The 24,774-nt window shown below is 56.0% G+C and overlaps 1 protein-coding gene across 1 annotated transcript in view; it reads right to left on the bottom strand.

The window, feature by feature from the left end:
- Window positions 1–23,468, bottom strand: part of BMP7 (bone morphogenetic protein 7) — a 72,391-nt gene extending 48,923 nt beyond the window's left edge. The window contains exon 1 of the mRNA XM_036244592.1: window positions 22,522–23,468. Within this exon, the coding sequence (XP_036100485.1) occupies window positions 22,522–22,939 (418 nt within the window). The 5' untranslated portion in view covers window positions 22,940–23,468. The remainder of the gene's footprint in view (window positions 1–22,521) is intronic.
- Between the last annotated feature and the right edge of the window lie 1,306 nt (window positions 23,469–24,774).

Raw genomic sequence — 24,774 nt, 5'->3', positions numbered from 1 at the left:
GGAACTGAAGCAAGGGGAATGGACAGAAGTCAATGCTGACCGAATGCAAGTGTTTGAAGGGTGAGGACCAGAGAAGGGATGTCCCCTGCCAGCCGGGAATGCCTACTAGGCAGTAATGCCGCCAGCGGATGTAAATACGGTAGGAACAGCTCTGCAGGTGAAGCAGGGGAAGAAGACACAGGTTATTGCAGACAGGTTAGACCTGAGATGACCTGTGGGCGACCCAAGTAAAACCTTTGATTGAACAGCTGTAAAGAGAGAGGTCTGAAACACAGGCGAGAAAGTGACATAAAGTTTGGGGCTACAGAACTGGGCTTCTGATCGGGTTTTGTGGGGAAAGCACAGTGAGAAGGACCAGCACAGCCTTGGACGGATGCCGGGGGCTACCTGGAGATGGGGAGCATGGCTACCAGAAGAACTTGGCCCAGGAGAAGGAGCAGGACCGAGGACAGGCGGAATAAGACCAGCCGGGGGCCAGATCCAGATATAAAGAGGCCAGGAGACCGTTCACTGGGTGTGGTCGTCAGCAGCTCACAGACCTCGGTAAGCAGCTCTCATGGGGACACCTGGGCAGAAAAGACCCCCAAAGAGCAAGACTGCAGCCACCTGCATGCAGAAGGGGAGCTGGAAGGGGAACTCACTGTCAGCCATACAAAACCGCTTCCTTTCCTCAGGCCGCTCCCCTGGCCGGGCGAAGAAGACCCCTAAATGGTTGAATGACCAACTTAATCGCCCAGCAGCTTCTTCCAAAACTTTGTGGTTTTCGGAAAAAGACGGGTTAACCTTCAGACCATGCAGTCTGCCCCCAAAGATGCCGCTAAGCTGCGAGATGGGACCAACTTTTTTTTTTTTTTTTATCCTCACCTGAGGACATTTTTCCATTTTTTTGTACAGATAGAGTGGGAGGGAGGGAGAGAGAGGAAGAGAGAGAGAGGGAAACATCAATGTGGAAGGGACACATCGAGTGGCTGCCACCTGCACGACCAACCAGGGCCGGGGACAAACTGCAACCGAGGTACGTGCCCTTAGTGGGAACCGAACCCCGGTCTCTCCGGACCGCAGGCCGACGCTCTAACCGCTGAGCCAAACCGGCCAGGGCGGGACCAACTATTTTATGCACAAAGGTAAAACCTGCAAGTCCAGCTTCAGGACTCGGCTCCTCGCCCGGGGCCTGGTTTGCAGGCGCTCAGACTGGACCGTGAAGCCCCAGTCATGGCCGGGACGCACCCTGAACCAACAGAACCCACCGGAGTCCACCATCTAACCAGAAGCTGAATATGAGTTTTCAAGGATCCTTGCTGGCTGAGGACCCCCCCCCCCCAATTTACCTGATACTCCCATCCAGACTGCTCCCTTCTCCCTCCAGGGACACAACCCATCCCGGAGGTGCTGGCACGCGCCAGAATTCCCTGGGCTGATGTCGCCAACACTGCGCCGTACGCCTGCTGCTGCGAGACTGAAACCCGACAGCGGCGCTTCACTCATTCAAAGATACACCCGGCAAGATGCGGGAGGCTGCCAGGCCCCCGAGGCCTGCCGGAAAGGGGTCTGGGACCCCGAGCAGACACAGCCGCTCTAGGAGGAAAAGGTTCTCTCGGGACAGGGGCGCGATGCACCAGCTCCCACGGGAGGAGGGGGAGTCGGTCTGAACCCCGAGAAAAGGAACATCGCCTACGAGCCTAACATGATAGACGCCGCCAAGCGAATGTCTCGTGTCTCCTGGCACCCCCGGGGTGCCCCTTGGACACATATTTCCGGGGTGCCCCTTGGACACGTATTTCCGGGGTGCCCCGCTGTGAGAGGGCCTGCAGCTGTCCTGCTGTAGAAGAGGAGGTGACAAAAAGCAGTTAGATTGCAGCGGTCACCCACCTACCCCAAAACCAGGCAGCAGCCACATGACATAAAATTAACCATCTTAACCCTTGTCAAGGGGACAGTTCCTTAGTGTTAAGTACATTCACAAGCAGGGCAACCCCTGTCCAGAACTCTTTTTTTTTTTTTATCCTCACCCGAGGACATTTTCCTTTTTTTTTTTATTCAGATAGAGTGGGAAGAAGAGAGAGGAAGAGAGAGAAAGAAACATCGACGTGAAAGGGACACATCGAGTGCCTGCCACCCGCACGACCCAACCAGGGCCAGGGACAAACTGCAACCGAGGTACACGCCCTTAGCGGGAACCGAACCCGGGTCTCTCTGGACCGCAGGCCGACGCTCTAACCGCTGAGCCAAACCGGCCAGGGCCAGAACTCTTTCAATCTTGCAGAGCTGAGAGTCTGGACCCATTAAACGCCCCGTTCCCCAGGCACCCCAGCCCCTGGCCGCCTCCACTTTCTGTCTATAAAGCTGGCTCTCTAGGCGCCGCAGGTAAATGGAATCAAGCGTATTTGTTCTTTCGTGGCTGCCGTCTCCCAGCACAATCCCTCAGGGCTCACCATGTGGTAGCACGGTGGGGATTTCTCTCCGAGGCAGACTGCTCTTCCATTGTGTGGACGGACCACGTTTTGTTTATCCATCCACCCATCCATCCACGCACTTGGGTGGCTTCCACCTTCTGGCCACGGGGAACTGAGCTGCTCTGAACGTGGGTGTGCAAGTATCTCTCTGAAACCTGCTTCTGATTCTTGTGGTCCTAGATCCCGAAGTGGACTTGCTGGGTTACATGGTGGTTCTGGGTCTGACTTTCCGAGGGACTGTCACCCCGTTCCCCCCAACAGCACACCGGGCTCCAAGTCTCCACACACGTGTTCTTCTCCAACGCTTTGTTCTGGGGCAGCCGTCCCAGCGGGTGGGAGGTGGGCAGCCACCGTCACGAACGCCGTCCCACTGGCCGGATGCCATGCCCCCGTCACACACATCCTCTCGCTGAATCCTTGTAACACCCACAGGGCTAGCACAGCATCGGTCCGTTTTCCAGACGAGGGCCCCGAGGCTCCGGCGGGTCGGGCTGCGTGCCCACGGCCACGTGGCAGCTCGGGACACCCATGTGGCCTTCAGCACTTGGCCGCACTCCCCCTCAAGCCGGGCGCCACCCCGCCCTTGGAGCCACGGAGACAATGACGTAAGGACAGCTCAGAAGGATACCAAGCGCTTGGCACGCGCGACGTGGTCACGACACTCATCTCCTTGCACATGAACTCGGGGATGAGGCTGCGTCCCACTGCGGTCCCTCTCTGGTTTGTAAAGGTGGCTCTGGCCCAGTGCCAGAGTCGCCCTTGCGCGGAGGCTGACAGCTTGGAGATTTTGCAGCATTAACCTGTCTCCCCATCATCCCTCCCTAGTTCCCCAAATCGGGGGGGCAGGGCCCTGGACACAAGAGGCACTGTCTCCCTGGCCCCTAAACGGCCTCTTCAACTCTCGAACTTTCCACCAAATGCTTGGGCTGCCAGCAAGACCACCTGGGGCCCCAGGGCCAGGCGCCCCGAGAGGGTCTTCAGAGACACTGCGTCCTTGTTAGACTGGGGGGCTGCATCCTGAGACGCAGGTGTGTAGGCCAGACCTCTGGCAGCCCAGCTTTTTGTCATCGGCCCGCAGGCCGCACAGATGTGGGGGTGGGGCGGGGCGGAGAGAATTACTGTACCGCAAGATTAAACACTTCAGTGTCAACATGTGTGCAGTATCGCTCGAACAATGTTATCACTGTGAGCTGAATGGACCAAAGGGTTTAGGGGATGGGGTGGGGAGAGGCAGAAAGGATGGGTCTAATTATCTCCAGGGCTGAAGCCAGTTACTGGCCTGAACAGACCCAAACACTCGTGGAGCTGAAGAGAGAGACGGGCTGCAAGTGTATGTCAGTGTTTCCTCCACAAACCGAGGCGCTGTCCTTCACCCACGAGCACCCCATCTCCTCAGGGGGAGGAGCTCAGCCCCAAGGGGTCCCTGGGTCCCAATCCCATCCTTGGCTAATTGAAAATGAGGGAAAAGAGCCCTGGCCAGTTTGGCTCAGCGGTTGAGCGTGGGCCTGCGGACCAGAGAGTCCCGGGTTTGGTTCACACTAGGGGCACATATTACCAAAAAAAAAGAGAGATAAAGAAAGAAAATGAGGGAAAAGAATGGAAACGAGTTACTATTTTCAGCTAAACTAGCAATTGTCAACCAGGGACAATTTTGTCCTCCCCTTCGCCCAGTGAGAGCCATCGGGCAATCAATGCCTGGATCCGTTTCCTATATGCTGCCTACCGGCTTCTGGTGGGCGGAGGCCAGGGACACAGCTCACACCCTGAATGCACAGGCCAGCCCCCCGCCAACCATGCCCAGATGAGAATCCCTGAGCTCACAGCACACCTCGGGGAGTCAGACCCCTGAGTTCGGGCCCCATCGGGGCTCTCAGCTATGGGGAGGGCCCCAGGCTCACTGGGCCTGTTTATCTCTCTGTAACGAGGGACGGATTCCGGTGGGCTGAAGTCCTCTTTCTCGTCCATTAGGTTCCGTGTAAAGTTACTGCCCAACATTCTACCAATGTTGACCTACATCTGGTTCAACCAGGTCCTTCTAAATTTAAATCCCATGCTGTCCATCATGGCAGTCACTAACCATACGTGTCTACTGAGCACTTTAAAGGTGGCTGGTGTGGCCGGGAACTCGATGTTTACATTTCTGTCCGTGTCATTGATGTAAATCTAAACAGCCACACGTGGCCAGTGGCTCCCGTCCTGAACAGCATAACCATGGACACTTCCAGCGCCCTGGAGTCCTGTCTCAACGCGTGGACATGACGATGGCCTAAAGCAACACAGGGACAAGAGACCTCGTTGCCAACGAGCACCTGCAGGTGTCCTCAGAGACAGGTGAGAAGCTCGTTCCTCAGGGAAGAGTCCATGGGAGGAGAGCCTACGTCCAGATTGTGCGCGAGGCCCAGGATGGACAATGGCAGCTCCGTGGCTCTGGGTTCAGCCACTTGGTGAATGACATCACGCTGGGTAATCATCAGACCCACCAGGGCGCCGGCACCGCGGCCCCTCCTCCTTGGCTGAGCTGGGCTTGGCCTGCTGGTCACAGCCCCCCCCCCCCCCCCCCCCCAGCCCTTTCCGTTTCCTTCCCAGCTCTCGTCATCGTATTCATGGGCCTGCTGACCTGGGTACTAACTGTCTTCCAGGTTCTAACTTCAAGGGCATAGGTCCTGAGCAAGGGCACAGGCATCCACCGTGGGGCGGGGCTGGGGTGGGTCCCCACTGCGCCGATGCTCCTCGTCTGCAAGGTGGGGGTGATGAAGACAAGCGGACGTCAGGGGCCGTCTCCCAGCGTGCCCACTCGGGAGGGCCGGGCCGGGCCCCACTCCGAGAGCGTCTGGCACAGACACCGTGTGGGGTGCTGGCGCGCAGCAAGGCGGAACGGTAGCTAGTACTGCTGTTCACGGCGCCGTCTGCGGCGATCACCTGCCTGGCGCTGGGCAGGTGCTCAGTCCTTGGAGAAAAGACTTCGGAAACCTAGTCCTCAGGAGGCCGACACCCCGTCCTGGCCTCACTCAGCTCCAGAACCAGTACTGATCCGGGGCACAGATGGGCCAGGACTGACAGCCCGGGTTTGAACACAGGCTCTTCCGGTCACCACCAGTGAGTCAGGACAAGGTAACCCACCTCTAGAGGCTCAGCCCCCCCTCCATAAAATGGGGGCATTCATAGGCCCTAGGTAATGAGGCTCTTGTGAGAATTCAAGGAGACAGAGGCTAGCAATCACGGGCCCCTGGGAGCAGTGGGGGTGGGGAGAGAAGCTGCTGTCGCCACCCCCGTCTCCAGGACAGGAGGTGCCTGCCCAGACCTCCCCCAAAGCTGCCAGAGAGCCCTTGGTCAGCTGGGCAGGCGCAGCTGGTTTAAGGTACTTTAGAAGCAAATCAAATCAAATGAGAATTTATAATCCTTCCTGGGGTCTGGGTTCCATCAACTTAAACTCATTAGGCCTTGGCGGTGCAGGTGCAGCAAAGGAGACTGGCCTGCGTCTCCTTCATGCTGAGCTCCCATCCCCCTTTCAAAACAAGAGTCTTCAAGAGCCTCGTTCATTTCATGTTCACATTTTAACAACCCACACTGGAATTCCCAAGCTGAACTATCAAAACACCCTCAAAATTGCATTGTTGTCCTTGGAACCTACTTCTGGTAAAGGGAGGAAAATCGGAGATCAAAGCAAGAGTGGTCCATAAAATGACATTTTGATTTCGGATCCCCTGCTGAATGTCACCAGTTGAGTTGCAAACAGACTTGCAGTTCTGAATGAGGTCATCTTTCCAAAGCGTTGGACGTGATTAGTGATTTAAGAGGATTCCCGATTCCCGTACAACGAAAGTTACACAGGGTTTTCAAACAGGCAGGGCTGACCTACGCCACTGGAAGTCGGGACAGCGGTCACCCTCGGGTGAGGCTGTGAGGGCTTCTCGGAGCTGGTCATGTCCTGTTTCTTGACCTGGGCACTGGTCACCCAGATGCGTTCACTTCGCAAAAACCCCTCGCCGTTCTTGACGTGTGCGTGGCTCTGGGCACACATCACTCTTCAGTGAACAGTTTTATTAATGATAGATGCTGGCCGGCTTTCTCCATGTCCAGTCCCACTCAAGAAGCATTTGTCAACATCGTTCCTGTACCGTAGGAGGTGCAATCAACTTAATGACAGCTCTGTGGGGGAGAGATGCCACCTCCTTTATCCATTGTAAGACATCTTGGTTTCAGAAACACTGATAATCAAAGAAATGGGATATGAGGCCTGAAGCACACAGCTGTAAAGCCTTTATGAGGCCTCCTACTGCCCGCACATCTGACCCTCCCGTTAGAAGGCTGTTTACTAACCTGCTCCAGATGTGCTTTGCTGGGGAGCAGTTCAGGGTCAAGTCTAAGAGGGAGGGATCAGTCACTGAAGCTCCAAATTCAAACAACTTCCTGGCTACCCTGGGCCGCTGCTCGTGTCTCTGTGCCCAGTTTTCTGGTCTACTGTAATTGAATAGTAGGCATAACCCGCAGCCCCACAACCCGGCTGCAAGGGGCCGGAGGCTGGCTCCCAGCAACCTCGTTTACGTCACGTGATCTACCTTCTGGACCCAGCTGACTGATGGGTGACTATGTGATTCGAGCCGCCTATGCGTCTCTCCCCGGGAAGTTCAGTTGGGTGCAGAAGCTCAGCCTTGTCTTCGAGAAGTCCAGCTTCTTCGGCCTTTCTGCTCCGCTACGTCCGCACCTTGATGTCTGACCCTTAGGCTGGCTGCCTCGCAGTCACAAGATGCCTGCCGTGGCTCCAAACATCACAGAACCACATTCACGGCAGGAAAGGGATAGCAAGTTCTGTTTGCTCAGCTGTCACTCATCAGGAAGCAAAATATTTTTCAGAACCCCCCCCCCTCAAACTCTACCCCTAGCCGACACCCTCTCCTGTCTCGCTGGTTAGAACAGCATCCGCAGCCATTCCAACCTGCTCGGAAGGCTGGGAGAGCAAGTCCGTGGCCAGCCAGGCGGCTGTAACTGCAGGTGGGTGTGGACGGCCAGCTTCCTCCCGACAGGCGGAGAGGGATGAGGGAGGCTGCTCGGTCGGTACGGCGTTGAGGGATGTGGACAGAAGAACCTCTGGATTCTCTAAGGACTTTCTAGTTGCTGGTGAGTCCTTCTCCAAGGCTTGGGCATGCGTTGATCTCCTTTTGTTTTTCCTCCTTAAACTAGTTTGAACATATTTCTTTGGCCTCCCACCAAAGAATTCTGTTACATGTAATTTGGATCACAACACAGTCACACTGCCCAGAAAACAGCCGTTGGGAAGAGCGTCCCCCGCTCCTCCCCAGACCATCTCTCCCAGCCTGAGGATACAGCAGACGCTCCCACTTCGGTGTCTCTTGCAAATAAGCAGCGGTCACCCAAGCGCCCAGGACCACTCACTGGGACAGTGCTTCAGGTCCTCAGTGAACCCACAACGTGCAGGCCCTTCCTCCACGCAGCCCTCCACCCTGGTGAGCAAACAATGACATGGATTCTTGAAATGCCTGGAGTATCTTGATCTGTTCATCCTCTGCCCAACGGGACACAGGAGACACCTGTCCCCCAGCGGAGCTCAGACTAAGCCCCGCCCATGGCCTCTGCTTCCGCCCAGCGACTCCTGACCTGCTGGGGTCATTTCCAAGAACTCCTGCCTCTTCTGTAGGAGGGTTCTGTGCAGAAAATAAGGTTTGTTTTCAGCAAACAGTTGGCTGTTGGCTGGGGTCCCACGCGTGCCTCCAAGTTAAGGGTACAATTGCACCTACTCACAGGGTTGAGTTTAAAAAGAAACTAAAGTCTCCCCTTGGGCTGCAGGGGGCCTGGTTGAATTCAGGTCAACATGCCACCAACGTGTTCACAGTGGCACAGTTACCTGGACACTCTGGAAGCTAGAATAGGGCCTCTGTCTGTGACTCAGAACAAGCCCTAAACGAGACCTCCGTCCTCTCCCCAGCAGCACGGAGCCCTTTGGGAGGTGTATCAGAGCACCTCCCGCCCCGGAGGGTGCCCCCAGTATCTGCAGGTAAGTGCGCTGGTACAGTATGGGCCCTAAACGTGAGCCAGTGGTTTCATCTCGTGGCTGGAAGAAGCGGCATTCTGCCCCGATGCTGGGCGAGAAACCGGCAACAAGGGCTTCTCATCAGAGACAGGCTGTGTCTGCCTCCAACACGAAGCTTCCTGAGGGGTTTCCGAGGTGATTTTCACTGTGCCCATTCTCTGTCCTAGCCCCACGGAGGGACAAACGCACCTCACGCCTTTTTTTTCTAAATACCCAGGCCTCTTGTCAAAAATCTATCATAGGAGCTGAGTAAATAATAAAGACATAATTTTTTTTCTAATCCTCACCCGAGGATATGTTTATATTTATCTTCAGATAGAGGGGTGGGGAGAGAAACATCGATGTGAGAGAGACACATCGACTGGTTGCCTCTCGCACGACCCCGACCAGGGCCGGGGACCTATCCGCAATCAAAGTACATGCTCCTGACCGGAATCGAACCTGTGACTCTTTGGGCCGCGGGCCGACACTCCACCGCTGAGCCAAACCGGCCAGGGCGGATTGATTTCTCAGAGCAGGGCAGTCCACGGCCACGTGATCGGGGGTGCTTGTGCCCTAAGCTGGCAGGCACACAGGGCCCCGCGGTGGTTCCCTGAAAAGCCCGCACCCCTAAGCACAGAGGTCAGCTTGAGGCCGTGTTCTGGAACAGCTGGATTCAGAAGAAAACCAGCTTCCTGGTTGTCTCGAGCCCAGTCAACATGGCTGGGCTGCCCATTCCAGCAGGGCTATCAAATCCCAGCTCTCCACCGAACGGGCACGCGGGCAGCTCATCCCTCCTCCGGGACCCCCACAGGCGGCCGGCTCCAGGGGCCCACATCGGGGCCTGGAGAGTGACAGTGTCTCTGGCAGCAGCTAACGTTCCGGGAGCCCGATGCCACGCGGCACCCCACTCAGCTCTCCTCCTGCCTCTGCGCAGAGGGTTCCCCCAGAATCCCAGGAGGCAGGCACTGAACAGACCTGGAGGAGGAGACGGCACCCAGCGCCCAACAGCCTGCCCTAGGCCACACAGCTACGTGAGCAGCAGGGGTGGGATTTAGACTCACGTGGTCTGACCCCAAAGCCAGTCTCACTACCACCGGACGTGTTTGGGGAGGTTTTGCAGACACAACACGGGTGGGGCTGCCGGACGAACCACCGGAGGAAGGCCGGCCGCGCAGTGCTCCGTGGCCCCCAAGGGTTCAGTGCGCGGCCCCCCGCCCCGGTGCCCAGCCGTCTTCAGAGGAGGTTTCTGTTTCCATCAGCTTCCTCGGGCTGCAAGAAGCCCCCCTGAACACCCGGGGAGAGAGGGGTCTCCCTTCCACTGCAGAGGGACGTGGGGGGATGAAACTCGGGCCTTGTAAAAAGGTTTTCCCTTTCCCCAGGTACAGCGGACAGGCCATCGGAAGCAGGGGTCATAGATGGGCTGCATCCTGAGTACTGTGGCCTTTGGAGAACGTAGTCTCCGTGGCAACAAGTCACCCGTGCTCGACGTGTGAGCGCCCAGACACCACGCAAACGACGAGCACGTTCTCATAAAGCTTTATAGACACTGGCACTGGAATGTCATCTCGTTTCACACGTCGTGAGATGCTGCTTTCCTTTTGATTCGGTATCGCCCTTGGAAAAATTGTAAAAATGCTTCTTGCTCGAGACTGTGCAAAAACAGGCAGCTGACTGGGCCCCTGCTCTCCGCAGCCCGAGCAACAGGGGAGACGCGGAAAGTAGCTTCTCTGCCCACCCGTCCGCCCCGGCCAGTCGCCTCACAGAGGGGAACAGGCAGAGAGGGTTATGCCTTAGTTCCTCCTGAGGAAAGTTGGGGGAGGGGGAAAGAAGGAGGGACCAGTTCTAAGAGTGTGTTTAGTAATCTTTCGGTGTCATCTGGCAAAAGGCGCCGTAAAAACAGTGCCCTCCGCGTTCGTCTCCAGGGAGTTTCAGGCCGGCAGAGCCGTGTTCCCAGGAGCGGGCTCACGTTTTGATTGCAATCTGGGTTCCTCTCAACCGGAAAATAACCCACCCGTCCAGAAATGCTGCTTTCTCCGCGCGCTGCCCTGGGCCAGTGGGTCTGAAGGCTCTCAGATCAGCTTCCGCGCTGGAGGAGAGTTACCCTACACCGGCGATTCTCCAGGGGGAGCAGCCGGGCCCCCAGGGGACATTGGGCTGTCACATCTGGAGAAAGGGCACCGCTGGCCTTTGGTGGGCAGAGGCCAGGACGCCGCTCAACATCCCGAAATGCACAGAAGGCCCCACTGCAGAGACCCATGCCCAAGACTGTCAGTGCCGAGGCTGGGCACCCCTGGGCAGAGCCTGCTTGAAAGGGGCACCTCTGAGCTCCCAGGGTGTTGAGGCACAAGACACCCAGAGATTTCTGGACCCCCCCGCCCCCGTGTATTAAGACAAGGAGGTGCTCCAGGTCTGAGTAGGTATAAGCAAGTAGCTTCATTTATTGTTTCCTCCTAAAGGAAATGACCAGCCGGTGCCTCCACCCTATAAACATTTACTAGTCCTGGAAGGTTCTGAGCCCGCTGCCATGTTTAAGGGCTTCCCTCTCAACAAATGTTAAGTCAAGTCCATCAGAAAATGGAACCTGAGAAGGGGGAAGACGGTGGGGGGCATTTTACGAAGTTCAGAACCAAGAGGAAAACTGAAAGACCTAACATGACCCCCCCCCACCACCCCCTCTTTCTTGCTCATAAACCCACGACCGCTTTATACTGGCTTCTTATGAACAGAAGCAGGGCTTTAAAGGTCTCGGGGCACCGCCGAGCGGGCTGGCTGGCTGACGCCGGCCATGTCAGTGGTCTGTGGACTGATACGTTATTGGCCTTCGGGGTGTGATACCCTGAACACACTCTAAGACCAGCTCTCCGGGACCCAAGCTCTGGAGACGGGCACCGCCATCGGCCGCGCCTCACCTCCGGGAGGAGGGTTCGCTGCTTTGGGGGGGCCTGGGGAAATGTACTCACAAAGAATGCAGAGAAAACCGTAACAAACATCCCGGTGCCCGCAACCACGAATGAACAAAAGTTAATATGATGGTTTTCTTTTTTTCTAAAGAAACCTTTTATTTTAGAATCGCTTTAGATTTACGGAGAACTTAGAGAGACAGCACAGAGTTCGCCCCCACCGTTTCTCCCGGGGAACGCCTTCCGTAACCAGGGAGACTGGCCGAAGCTGAGGAATGAACATCGGTGTGTCGTGATGAACCAAATTCTCGGGTTTTTTTAGTTTTCCCCAGTTTTTCCACTGATGTTCTTGTTCTGTTCCATGATCCCATCCAGGGTCCCACATGGCACTTCCTAATGGTGTCTTATTGTTCAAAGAAAGGAACAGTTGGAGTTATTTAAAATCTCCCCAGCCTTGCCATGTGACTCAGTGGTCAGAGCATCAGCCCGAGGACCAAAGAATCTCAGGTTCGATTCCAGTCAAGGGCACGTGCCTCAGTTGCAGGTTTGATCCCTGGCCCCAGTCAGGGTGGTGCAGGAAGCAACCAATCCATGTGTCTCTCACATTAATGTTTCTCTCTCTCCCTCTCCCCCCTCCCACTCTATTTAAAAATCAATGGAAAAATATCCTCAGGTGAGAATTAAAAAAAAAAAAAAAAAGTCTCCCTAACCCCATCCCTTTCCTGCCTCCCTGGAGGCAGCTGGTGTGAGTCTGCTGCCCGCGTTTCCATGGTGTCGCTGCAACTGTGTGAACCCACAAACCATACCCAGTATCATTTAGTGCCCTTGTGTGTTCTGACCCAGTGACTAGTGGTTACACCCTAAATATCCTTCTGCAACCCCCCCCTCCCGGGGGCATTCTGCTCGAATCTATGTTAATATATCAAAGGAGGTCCTTGCCCTCCCTCTGGTGTTACAAATGGATTACGTGGATTTATTACAAATGTATTCATCCGACCCCTGCTCACGGACATTTAGCCTGGTGGTGATGTTACGCCGTTGCAGACGAGGTGCAATACGCATTCTGGTGCACGTGGTAAACACCATCCCATGGCCGTTCCTAGACAGTGTCCTGAGGTACTGCTACTAAAATATCCACCTGGCTGCCTCTAGGATTTCCCACGAAGGGGCCCCAGGGGATGGCACTCGGGCCCTCTGCCCTGAGGATATGTTTAAGCCATAGAGACGGCGGGCGGGGGGATCACAGGCAGGTGGATGATGACAGGGAAATGTCTGAACTGCTTCTCTTGATCTTACTCTTCAGAGCCCCAGACCACAAAGTCGAAACCAAGGGCTGTGTCTGTTTTGGAGGTCTCAAGACTGCTCCCCTGTGACCCCGCCCCCACCCCATGCGCCTCCCCCACGGGGTGGAGGGAAGAGCCCATGGCTTCCCGTTCAGCAAGAGCCAACCCCACCGCGTCCTGGCTCTGCAAGCCGGGGCCCTGCAGTCTCCTCGTCCCTAAAATGGGAACAGCACTCGCTGAGAAGAAGGTGGACGAGTCACTGAGGAGCCTGGGAGCAAGCGACCAGAAAGGATCACCGCTGCAGGAGGCCTCAGCTCAGCCCTGCATGTCATCACTGATCCGCCCGGGGTGCACTGGGACAATGGAGGAGACTGGACCTTCCAGCTTCCAGCTTCCAGCCTCAGCCCTGCCCCGGGCAGCTCTCCCCTGCAGGCCCAGACACACGCCAGCCAGGACCCGAGTCAGGCTCCGCCAGTCTCTGGGCAGTGAACCGGGCGAACTACCGCCAAAGCTCGCTTTTGCTGAAAGACAAGTCCGAAAGGGGCGCGTCGCTTTCCAGTGGGGCCGGAGAAGTGGTTATTCTTGCTGAGCCACGTGACTACCTCGGGGAGGCGGAAGCTTGTACAAACACTGTCTCCAAAACGGCGCGAGCACTCTGGGGAGGCAAGAGGGATCCTCGGGAACACGGGGAAATGTTACAAGTGCAACTAAGGACATTTCAAGATGGACATCAGGGAAGATGGACGTGTATTTGCTGAGCTCCAGCAACAATCTCTGCATAACCGGGGGCGGAGGGGGGAGACTTAAAAATAAGGATCTTGTTTCAGTAACGCAACCAACAACTCCCCTGTTCCATCTCCACCTCTCTGCCAGGTGAGGACCTTCGCCTAGGACGGTGTGTAGGTTCCGGGGCTACTTCCCAGGCTCCTTCTGGTGTCCCCTTTCCCAGCCAGGGGTGGAACTGTAACCTCCACCTGGAGTCAGCTTCGACCATGTGACTAGCTCTGACCAATGCAATGTGAGCCTAGGTGTCGGGTCACTTCCAGGTGGAGATTTTAAAAGCCCATGCACAATTCCCCTTCTCCTCTGGCACAAAACAGTGGCCTTCGAAAGGGTGACAGCTCCATCGTCCTGGGGAGCTGAGCACCCTTCCCACCCACGATGGAGCTATAACTTCATATAAGAGAACAACAAACCTACCGGGCTTTAGCCTACTGAGATTGTGGGGTTCTTCATCACGACATAATAGATCCATGTATGTTGACTAGACAAACAAAGGATCAAAATGATCAAAGTTTAGGACCAGACCTTTAGCTCGCTGATCCCAAATTGCTGAACCATTATTTTAAAAGATCAAAGTGCAGCACATTGAAAATGTTAGTGATAGCAAAATTAGTTAAATTGGTCTCATTAAAATCTTTGTATTCATTAATGATCAATTAGTTAAAATGTAGATTAGGTAACAGGAGAATTTCAGAGAGCTGGGGGGGGAGGGGAAGGTGGAGGAGGGTACGGGGGTGAATGGTGGTGGACGGAGACTTGACTTGGGCGGTGAACACGCCACAGTGTACAGATGACGTGTTGTAAACTGTGCACCTGAAACCCGTAATTCTGTTAACCAGTGTCACCCCAATATATTCAATTAAAAAAAAAAGAATTTGGATTGTTTTAATCTTTAGGGCCTCCTAGTTAAATTTCTGTGTTAGTCTTTGTTTTATATAGTGCAAACTATCCTTAAAATAATAGTTACACGATTTATTCCTACTTAGGGTATGTACTCAAGAACGTATCAGTGGGACCCTGGCCGGGTAGCTCAGCTGGTTAGAACGTTGTCCTGATACGCCAAGGTTGGGGGTTCAACTCATGAGGGCACATGCAAGAGTCAGCCAATGAAGGCGTAAGTGCAACAACAAATCAGTGTCTCTCTTCCACACCTTCCTCTCATTCTCTAAAATCAATCAGTAAAAAAATTTTAAAGTACATTATGTTTAAAAAATGTATTAGGCCCTGGCCGGTTTGGCTCAGCAGTTAGAGCATCGGCCTGCGGTCCGGAGAGACCCGGGTTCGGTTCCCGCTAAGGGCACGTACCTCGGTTGCAGTTTGTCCCCGGCCCTGGTTGGTTGTGCGGGTGGCAGCCACTCGATGTGGCCCTTTCACGTCGATGTTTCCCTCTCTCTCTGTTCCTCTCTCTCCCTCCCGCTCTACCTGAACAAAAAATGGAAAAATGTCCTCAGGTGAGGATGATTAAAAAAAAAAATGTATTAATGGGGATGCCAAGTTAAAAATATTTAGCAAACGTGTCTTAGACCATTTTCACCTCGTCCACAGACACGCAGCCCCGGGCTGGGCACCTCCCGTCCGGGAGACTCCTGCGAGGCAAGGCCAGCGCGAGGCATGATGTCTGCAAACACAGTCGAGAGAAAAGCCCTGTATCAAAGGCCAACACACAAGCCATGGAAACCGCAGAGCAGCCCGCCTGCCTGCGTGTGTTGCGCAGTCGCTGGGCAGTTGAGCGCTGGGACCATCGCGGGACCATGGAGGCCGCCTGCCGTGCTCAGGTTCTTCCTCCCCGAACTGCATGAAAGCGAGAGGCAGGCTGGCGTTACAAGACAGCACAGGCCTGACCCCGAGCGGAGGCCCCGGCACGGCCTCCATCTTGGACACGGTGCAAGTTTCTCTTCACAGCCAAATTGAATTAAGCCCAACAACAAAAGATGGGAACTTGAAAGCTGCTCCGGGGAGATAAAGATGTGAAAGAATAACACGTGACCTCAGAGATGCAGGGGAACCTAATACCCGCTCAGTCAGATTTCCCCGGCAGTGGGGAAGGAGCCGGAGGGACTTGATGGCGAGCCAGGAGTGGGGCAGCCCACCCGTCTCGGCCCCGAGGCCACCTCTCGCTCCAGCCTCTGGTCTCCAGAGGCTCCTAAAGGCGCTGAACCCACACGGGGCTTCGTCCTGCACCTGCTCCCATAAAAAGTGGGGAAGTTGGGCTGCTCTGTTAATGAATGCTTCGGGTTTGTCACTCCCTTGAAGGAAAAGACAATTTGTACTTTGACCATCTTCCAGAAAGGGGTGGGAAGAAATACTTCAGTAATGTGGTTGTTTTTTTTTTCAAATTAAAGCTTTTTATTTTGGAATCGTTTCTGATGTCGAGAAAAGTTGCAAGACAGCAAAGAGTTCCTGCAGCGCCAGGCCTCACCCGAGTTTCGGTTTCCCCAGCGGCAGAAAGTGTGAAGAGCCGTGCACGCGCTCAGGAGAGACCGAGCCAGCGCTATACTCTCCTCACCCTCGTGCGTGCGTGGCGTGCTCGTTCACGTTTCACTGGGCCTTTGAAGGGGGGCGCGTGCACACACATCTTTGGGGCCATTTTCTTGACATCTTTAAAATAACCTGAGTGGCTGGGTCTCAGCATTTACTAGCAGATGAAGCACTTACAAACCAAAACGTGGACTAATATACCGAAGCGAATAGCGACCTGGCCACCACAAGGAAAACAAGGGCGACCATTTATCGAGCACCTACTATGCACCAGACTCTGCACAAACGGGACATGACTTCTGTCTTCAGGAGGATCTGTGGGGGAGGAGACTGTTATCCAGCTTCCTAAGATGAGGAAACAAACTCAGGGATGTTAAGTGACCTGCTCAAGGTCACGCAGCTAACATGCAACCCTAGTGGAAACAGACACATGGGTTTAAGCTGTGTCTAAAGAGAACCACTGTGGATGCCGTGCCATTCTCTCCTGCCAAGTCACACCCTCTGCTGTCACCGAGAACTTCCCCCCACCCCCCACTCCATATATCATCCAGAATTAGCTGCAAAGTGTCAGGAAACTTGGCCAGGCAGCCCCAAGCATCAGCGAGGGCTGGAAGCCTTCACTGTGAAGCCCTTTATAGAAAGCCGCAGTTGGCAGCCCCCGCTCCTGCATGGGAACAAATTAACATTGGCATTCCAAACACAGGAAAGGAAGGAAATTGGAAACACAGTTTATACTTGGCCAGCCCTTTGAAATACTGTACCATGCTACCGACATCAATTAATGAAAAGCAGGGTTGTGCTGAGAGGCTCTGGTTTGGAAATGCATTAACACACGTTAAACATGTTTGTACAGGAACTGGATTATAAGCGCCCTGGCTCCAAAACAATAAAGCAATTACCCTAAAACTGGTGCTCTCTGAGTTGTCATTAATTCAATCCACTCCACGCGGATCAGCAAAGGCTTTGCGGGCTCCCAGCGATGCCTTCCAACACAAACGCTGAAAGGACGGCGGCGCACATGCTCCTCGGGGTTCCCCGTAAGTAAGTGTCAAACGCCATGCGCTCCTAACGTCCCCCCGAATCATAAACACTCCGCTTCGGGGAGGGGAGAACACGCCGCGGCAGCCCTGGTATTTCGTCGGCACTGCCACTTCCCATCGGGTCCGTGCAGTTTCCCCGGGGAAGGTTCGCTCTGAAGTATCTGTTCCGTATTAAGAAATACCAAGTCACATTTTTGTCAGATATTATTTGTCAAGCGCCATCGGCGGCGGCAAAACCCAGAATCCAGCTGCAGCGGAGCACACGGCGCGTGGTGGACGGTTCACGTAATCGCCGCGGTCGCCCGTGGGACGGCCCCCCGGGCGGGAGCCCTCCCTCGCTAAACCGTGTGGGCACTGGAAAGAAGAGCCACAGAAGCTCGGGAGTCAACGAAGTACTGTGCCTAGAGCTGCCCCTGCAAAGGGCCCGGCTGGGATGAGACGCGAGACAGCCAGAGAGGAGTGCCCGCTTCCCAGTTTTGCAAGAATGCTTCAGGGAAGAGATTTCAGATACGATGCGAGTGCATCGCAGCCTGTCTGGCCGGCCAGGAAAGAACCAGCTAGTTTCTTGAAGGACCAGCATCCTCAGGCTCTTCATCCACAGCTATACCCACCTACGTCCAGCACCCATGGTCTAAGCGACTGACGTCACCGATGTCACCCACCGCCCTGCTCCCTCGCCCTGGTGACATCACCCCACAGCTCTGCGTACTTCTGAGACCCATCGAGCCAGGGCAATTTGGGTGTGTAAAGCTAAATGTGTTATCATTTTCGCCACACATTAACAGTTTCTATGTAAATATTGGTATTTCCTCACCCCATGAAGGCGAGAGGAGGCAAATGACACCGGCGCGTTTGATTTAAACTAATTAAAAGCAGAGGGTCATGCAATTCAATATATTGATTTTACCAGTGGGACTTAAATCTTTTATAATAAGTGTACACAGCTGCGGGGCTCTCCTACCACCAGGCTTTAAAGGCTAATCCTTGCATTCCTCCTGATAATACATGACAGGTCCCACACATCCCTGCCTGTGCCCTAACCCCTGGTGACACTGCCCAAGTGCAATAAGGCAAACAATTGCAGCGACTTGCCAAACACGCACACACAAATGAGCGTGTCGACAGCCCCCAGCCAGATCTGCAGAGTGATGGTGAAAAAGGAACGTGGCCAGCCGTTCGGTGCAAGGGATTCTCCGTTCGAAATATTCAGCTGGTGACACGGATGGGCAGGCTGGGGAAGGGTGGGGACAAGGGGAGTGTTAGGACACTCTGATTCTCGCAATGGGCCAAATATGACCTTACCCAAATAGGGGGAAATGTATTAAAGGGATAGGGGTGATCAATCAACTTAGACGGACTCTCCCTGGAATGAAGTCATCACTTGTCTCTGAGTTCATGGCCACGTGATGCGCGCTCACATCGCAGGCATTCTGGTGGTCAGGGCGCGTACACCAGCTGTGTTTATCTCGGCAGAGGCTGAGAGCCTGCTCCCCGACGTGAGGCCCAGGCCGAGCTCCCGGGGCCGCGTCCCAGAGGGTGCAGTCAGAGAACAGGCCCTCGGTGGCCCTGAAGTCCATGTGTATCTGGGCCGCCTCCCTCACCCCTTCCAGGGGACACTCCCCAACCGAATGACAAGCCTGGAATAAAAGCTATAAATAGCCACCCAAGCTGGCATCCAAGGCTCAGCCTTAACCTGCTTCGGTTCCAGAAGAGAAACACAAAAAAGATCAAAAAAGTTCAAATCTGGGTCACACAGATCCTTGGGAAAAGGTGGGGGGGGGGGGGAGAAGATCTTTGATTTATAGAAGCAGGAAAATGAGGTTTAAAAGAAGTGATTTTGAAAGGGTTACTAAAAACACAGCTGTCGGTGCCGTCCTCGAGCGAAGGCGCTCTGCAGAGAGCAAGAAGAAAGAAGGGAAACCCGGTGACATCTACATTAACCTCTCTGGCTGCTTACCAGTGAGGGCCGCGCTCCGAGCGCTGGAATGCGGAGCAGCCCCTTCCAAATCTTAACACAAGCCAGGTTACAGCTGCAGATGCCTGCGGCCCATGCTCCCCTCCCGGAGCACTCCCCGAAGGACATTTCTAAACTGTAACAGAACTCTTTTCTAATACTCGACAGTGGTAGGGCCTGTTCTTAAGGGGCAAAAGGAGAGATCTTAATGCCAAACACTTGTCGACAAAAAGGATCGCCGGATGGTATAAAGGGAAAGTCCGGCGGGAAGGCCTCTTGCAGCCACAGTCACAAAAGCCACCTTCATGCACAGGAGGCCAATGATGAGAGGTTTCCAACTTTCTCTTTTTTTAATTTAGCTCCGAAGATTAAACAAAGCCGGTGCCTTCATAGGCTGGAACCAGAGATAAACACACACTGCACACCCCTCCTGCCGGCCGGCTTCTTCAGAAGATTCCAAAAGAAGCGGCTGGATTTCTCCTAAGAAAGAATGGTGGTAGTTGGTGGGGGCGGGGGGGGGGGGGTGGCGAGCTCCGGATTCGGCTACAGAATTCACATTGCCTGGGGACTATTTAAGAGCGGGTAGCCTGTTTTGAATTCCAAAAATTAAGTCTACACAGAGGAATCGGGGGCTTGTTAATCCAAACCAGTTTACAAATCTCGCCTTTGAACTTAAGGGGCCCAGGTTGGGAAGCTGGGGTCTCAGTTCGGGAACTCAACCAGCACCACCCCGGGCTTCACTGTACGGGCTGGTCTTTGTCATAAGGTGCGTTCTGAAGCCCTCATTCTCGGCACCTGGTTTTGTCATACATTCTCTGGTTCCCCCTCTAGTTTAGATCCCGCTCAGCCTGGCGAAGAGCTTGAATTCCGAGGACTTATAGGAACAAAAACCAGTTTGGCTGCAGACAGAAGGAAGAACAAACACACCAGGTCTGCAAAAGCCTTCAGAATCCAGGCAGAGGTCTCCCAAGCCTGCAGGACAGCTCGTGAGGCAGTGCAGGGAGGAGGGGCCCGGGGAGAAAGTCAGCCTCCCCCCCAAGATCTCCATCAATGCCCCCTGAAGGCCCCCCTCAGGTCCCCTGCATGATAACAGTAATGGTTTGATATGGACAAGGGACATTTTCTCACTCTTAGGTAAAGTGTGAGACTAAGCACACCTTTGGAAAACTGTGTTACAGATCAATATGATTTGCAATCCGGGGGGAAATCGTGTGTTTTCTCAGCTTCCAGGCAAGTTTCCTATACGCCCCACCCCCTCCAACCCCAGGGCCACCCCCAAGCCCCTCCTGGGGAGAAATTCCAGAACCACAGCAGAATGGAAGGGACAGGCGGTTTATTCCCAAGCCGAGCAGAAATAGGTCAACCTTGGAGGCGTCTACAGAGGGGTCTTGCCAAACTGCAGCCCGGGGTGTTCACAAGAAAACAAGGTCAGTGCACTCTGTTGAAAAGCTACTCTGCCATCTAATCTGGAATGATGTTCCAGAAAGCAGGACTTGAGAAAGTCAGGACTGCCCCCACAAAGCCCAAAGCCAGCCCGGCTGATTAAGAGGCTCAGACAAGCCGGTCTTTGTCCTTTCAAGATGAAAGAAATGGGACTAACGGGGTTGAAAGGTGTGTGTACAGCCGGAGGAGGAAAACCACCCAGTTGTGGCCTTCCCAAACAAGTCTCAGCTTGCTCCCACCATCAAGGGGAGCAAGCAGCCCTGCCCCAAGATCCCCAGGGGCACCCAGTTGGCAACCTAGTCCTTCTCCAGTGAAGGGGGTGGGGCCCCCAGGTCTGGCCCTGCTACTGGGTACTTTTTGCATGAGATTTGCAAAGCCAGGGCTTACAAATACCTTTTTAATGACCCCAGCCAGGCTCCGAAGGCGGCCGCGGGGACCTGCTGCGTTCACTGGGAGTCATGGGTACCCGGCAGAAGGGGATGCCATAAATCCTGGCCAGAGAAAGGGCCCTGGTTAACCCAGCTTCAGAACAGCTACAGAGCTCTGCTTTCATTTCCTTATTTACATGTATTTGGAATTTTTTCTTCAGTTTCTGGCATAGGTCATAAATGCACATTGTAAAAAAAAAAAAAAAAAGTCACAGACAATGAAATATCAGACTCAGCTTCCACTCCTGAAGCCCCAGCCCCAGAACTGCCTGCGTCCCAGGAAACTCCTTCTCCAGGAGGCGTCTTCCTCCAGGGGGGAGGGAGATGTACGAGCACATATGTGACCTCACTGATCTGCACCTTGCTTTTTTCCACCCCATACATCTTGGAGACTGTCCTCAACCAGGACACATGGAGCTGCCTCATTCTAACAGGCTGCTCAGTATAACTGACACTTTCTTGAAGTCATTCTGGCATCTCAACCCCCCACCGCTGGCCCCCTGAAACTCCTTTCATTATTTGATTTGGGGCTGTTATTAGGGACAGACAATGGCATCTGGGGAACTCCGGGACCTTATCTAGAGGGGGGAGCATTAAGGCTGATCCTGGCTTCCTCGGGTCCTCCATCCAAGCCCCCAGCGCCCGGCGGGGGCTTGAGGATCCGTATTTCCACGTTGACACAGCGCCTGTGGGCGTGAGTTTGCTGTCTTTATTCCGTTCGGATTTTCGCAGCAAGTTACGCAGGTAGAATGAAAGCGGCTCAGGAAGCGGCGTTATCAGGGCGTGTTATCTCGGAAACCAAATATTTGATCGTCAGCCCTACAGAGCGCTGCCGGGGGTTAGTTTGAGCAAGTCTGGTAAGTGTGCGTGCACAGACGGAGGAGGAGGCACCCCGCCGCAGCCCCAGCCTCGGGTCTCCCGGCCGGGCCGTCGCGGCTCCAGCCCGGAGCCGGGTCCCCCCGCCGCCCCGGGCGGCGTCTGCTCGGATATCCCGCGCCACCCAATCGCCAAAAGCCGTGGTTTGCACGCCACATGTGATAAACGCTGAAAATGGATTCTGCCCGCCCGGGACCTATCATTAAATATTTAAAATAGAAAGCTCGCAATGGCAACGTTTCTTCCCCAGCTCCAGCCAGGAGAGCTGAAAGCGAGGGGGCGCCCGGCGGCCAGGAGAGGGGCCCCGAGGCGCCCGGGGCGCGCGGCAAGCTAGGGCGGGCGCACCGTGAACGGACAGGTAGGGCAGGCTTTGCCAAGGAGGGGAAGGGGGCACGACGCCCGCGATGCCAGGGCCAGACGGGGCTCAGAGGGGCCCAGAAAGGGCGGGAAGGCAGCTTCGCCGAGCAGGGCCCTTTAAATCCAGGTAGCGCGGAACGCGCCGGCCGGGCACAGCTCACATGACCGAGCCCCGCGCTTTGAACTGAGCCGCGGCCGGCCGGGCGCCTTCAGCCCCAGAGGTGCGGCCGCCAACTTAACCCGGAGGGGCCTTCGGACCAGTTCTTTCCCCCTCAAAACGCCCACAGGCCAAATGAGCCTAGCCCGCCCTACCTGGGCGAGCACAGCGTGGGGTCCACAGGACCCGGGGGGAGGAGAGCCTGGGCCAGGTACTGCGGTTTGCACACGGCCAGGGTGGAAGGAGGTGTGGGCTGGATGTAAGAAGCGACCCCCTGCTCCCTGTTCCAAAGCGTCTGCTGGCCGAGCCGGTCCCCCCTCCCTCCTGCCCTCACTCACCGAGATTGACGAAACTCATGACCATGTCGGCGTCGGTGAGGAAGTGGCTATCTTGTAGGCTGGCCAGAGGGGGGCCCTGGGTACTGAAGACCGCCTTGTAGGGGTAGGAGAAGCCCTGGCCGTCGGGCCCGCCGCCCTCCTCCACCGCCATGGCATTGTACAGGTCCAGCATGAACATGGGCGCTGAGTTGTGCTTGCCCTGGAGGTGGGGGCGCGGGCGATGGGGCAAGCCCAAGATGGAGAGGATCTCGCGTTGCATCTCCCGCCGCTCCTGGCTGCGGAGGCTCCGGTGGATGAAGCTCGAGTGCACTTCGTTGTCCAGGCTGAAGTCGGCCAGGGCGGAGCGCAGCAGGAACAGGGGCGCCCAGAGCGCCACGAAGCTGTGGGGCGCCGCGGCGCGCAGCGAGCGCACGTGCATCGCGCCGGCTCTACGCGCGACCCGGGCTCGGGGCACCCGGCACCGGGGCCCGCGCCGCCCCAGGTGGCGGAGGGGTGCAGGGGGCGGTCCACGCCGCTCGGTCACTTGCTGCAGACGGGCCCCGCGGTGCCCGCGCCGGACATGGCCCCTCCCCGGCCCGCTGCTCTCTGCCCGGACCCCCACCCCCGGATCGGCGCTGGCCCAGGGGCCCCTCGCCCCGCACTCGCCCGGGCGCACCGCACGGCTCGGAAACCGGCTCGAGCGAGCGAGCGAGCGAGCGAGCGAGCGAGCAAGGAGGCGGGCGCGTGTGGGAGGAGCAGCCAGCAACCCCAGGAGCCGGGGGAGCGAGCGCCGGGGAGGCGGCAGGCGGGCGAGCGCTCCTTTTTCCCGCTCCCCTCGCGCTCTGGCCCTCGGGCGGCGGCGAACCACCCTCTTTCGAACCCCAGCGCCGAGAGCAGGGGCCCCAGGTCGCTCTCCAGGCCCTGCGCGCCCTTGTTCGCGGGAGAGGCCGCCGCGGGAGCCCTAGAGTGGTACGCGCTGGGGCCTGGGAGGAGGAGGAGGAGGAGGACGGGCTTCCAGGGGCCCCTCCCGCGCCCGCGGCCTCCCACCTGCCCTCGGCCCCGCCCTCCCCCCAGCTGCGCCCAATGGGTTCATTCATTCCTTCTAGAGCGCTCTACAAATATTTACCGAGTGCCCACGGGGTGCCCAGCGCCGGGCCGGGCGCCACAGGGGTGCGGAGGAAAGAATCCCTGCCGGCCTCCCTTCCCCGCACCGGCAGTCGGGACAGGGAAGGTGGCCTGAGAGGGACCGTGGGGTTCGGACCGAAGGGGAAGAAGCTTCCGGAGTGTGGAAGGTGCGCGGGAATCCGAGAAGGCTCCCCAAAGGAGGGGACCTCCAGCCCCTTTGACGCCCTGCCTCCATTTTCTCCAGCCTCTGACCCCTCAGTGTCTCTCCACCTTGACACGGGTTTGCCTTTGCACTTGCCATTCCTCCCTGATTCCTCCCCCACCACCTTCTTCAGGGCTGGGGCTGGCCAGCCCTCCTCCACCTCCAGGGGCCACTCAGGTGCCACTTCCTCCCAGAGCCCAGCATAGCTAAGGTCACCTCGCGGCCTCGTTCCCACACACACTTGTTTTACTTTCTTTAACTCCTCTCACCATCTGGAATGACTGAGTTGCTCGTGCTTTCTTTACTGTCTTGTCTCCCCCACTGGAAATGACCCACCTGGGGGGCCCAGGCTGGTGCGTCTCCTGGTTGCCCTGTACCCACAGTACCGTGAACCGGCAGCCGCTGTGGCTGCACAATGGTTTATTAAATGAATTCATTTATTAAACAAATAAATGAAATTGTGTGAGCTGGAGAATCCCTCCCACCTCCTCCCCCTTTGGGCTCTGTTTGTGTTTATCCACACCTCAGCCTGAGACCAGGCACCCCAGCCTACCACTGTCTGACCATCCCCATCAGTCCCTGCCTGGCATCCAGTTTGTATCAGGCTCACCTCGGAGGGTCTGTGCTGGGACCTCACTGGACAGAGAGCAGCTCCTGGCCTCCCTTCCTCCCTCCCCTCATTCGTTCATCCCACAAACAAATAGTGAGCCACCCACTCCGAGCCCAGTTCACACTGGGCACGGGCACAGGCTCCCCAGACGGCTTGCAACCTGCTGAGGGACCTTAAGTGAATTATTGCTCTTCAGGGCCTTGGTTTCTTCATCTATAAACATGAGATCAATAGCTCTGCCCAGAGTGGTGGTGAGAAAGAAAGATGGGGGACAGTTCTGCTGGGCCGCCTTCTGTGCTGGGACTGCTCCACAGAAGCGAGCCCACCCACCAGTGGT

This window comes from Molossus molossus, unplaced genomic scaffold (assembly GCF_014108415.1).
Source record: "Molossus molossus isolate mMolMol1 unplaced genomic scaffold, mMolMol1.p scaffold_m16_p_6, whole genome shotgun sequence".
NCBI lineage: Eukaryota > Metazoa > Chordata > Mammalia > Chiroptera > Molossidae > Molossus > Molossus molossus.
This window is presented reverse-complemented; position numbering and strand designations above follow the sequence as displayed.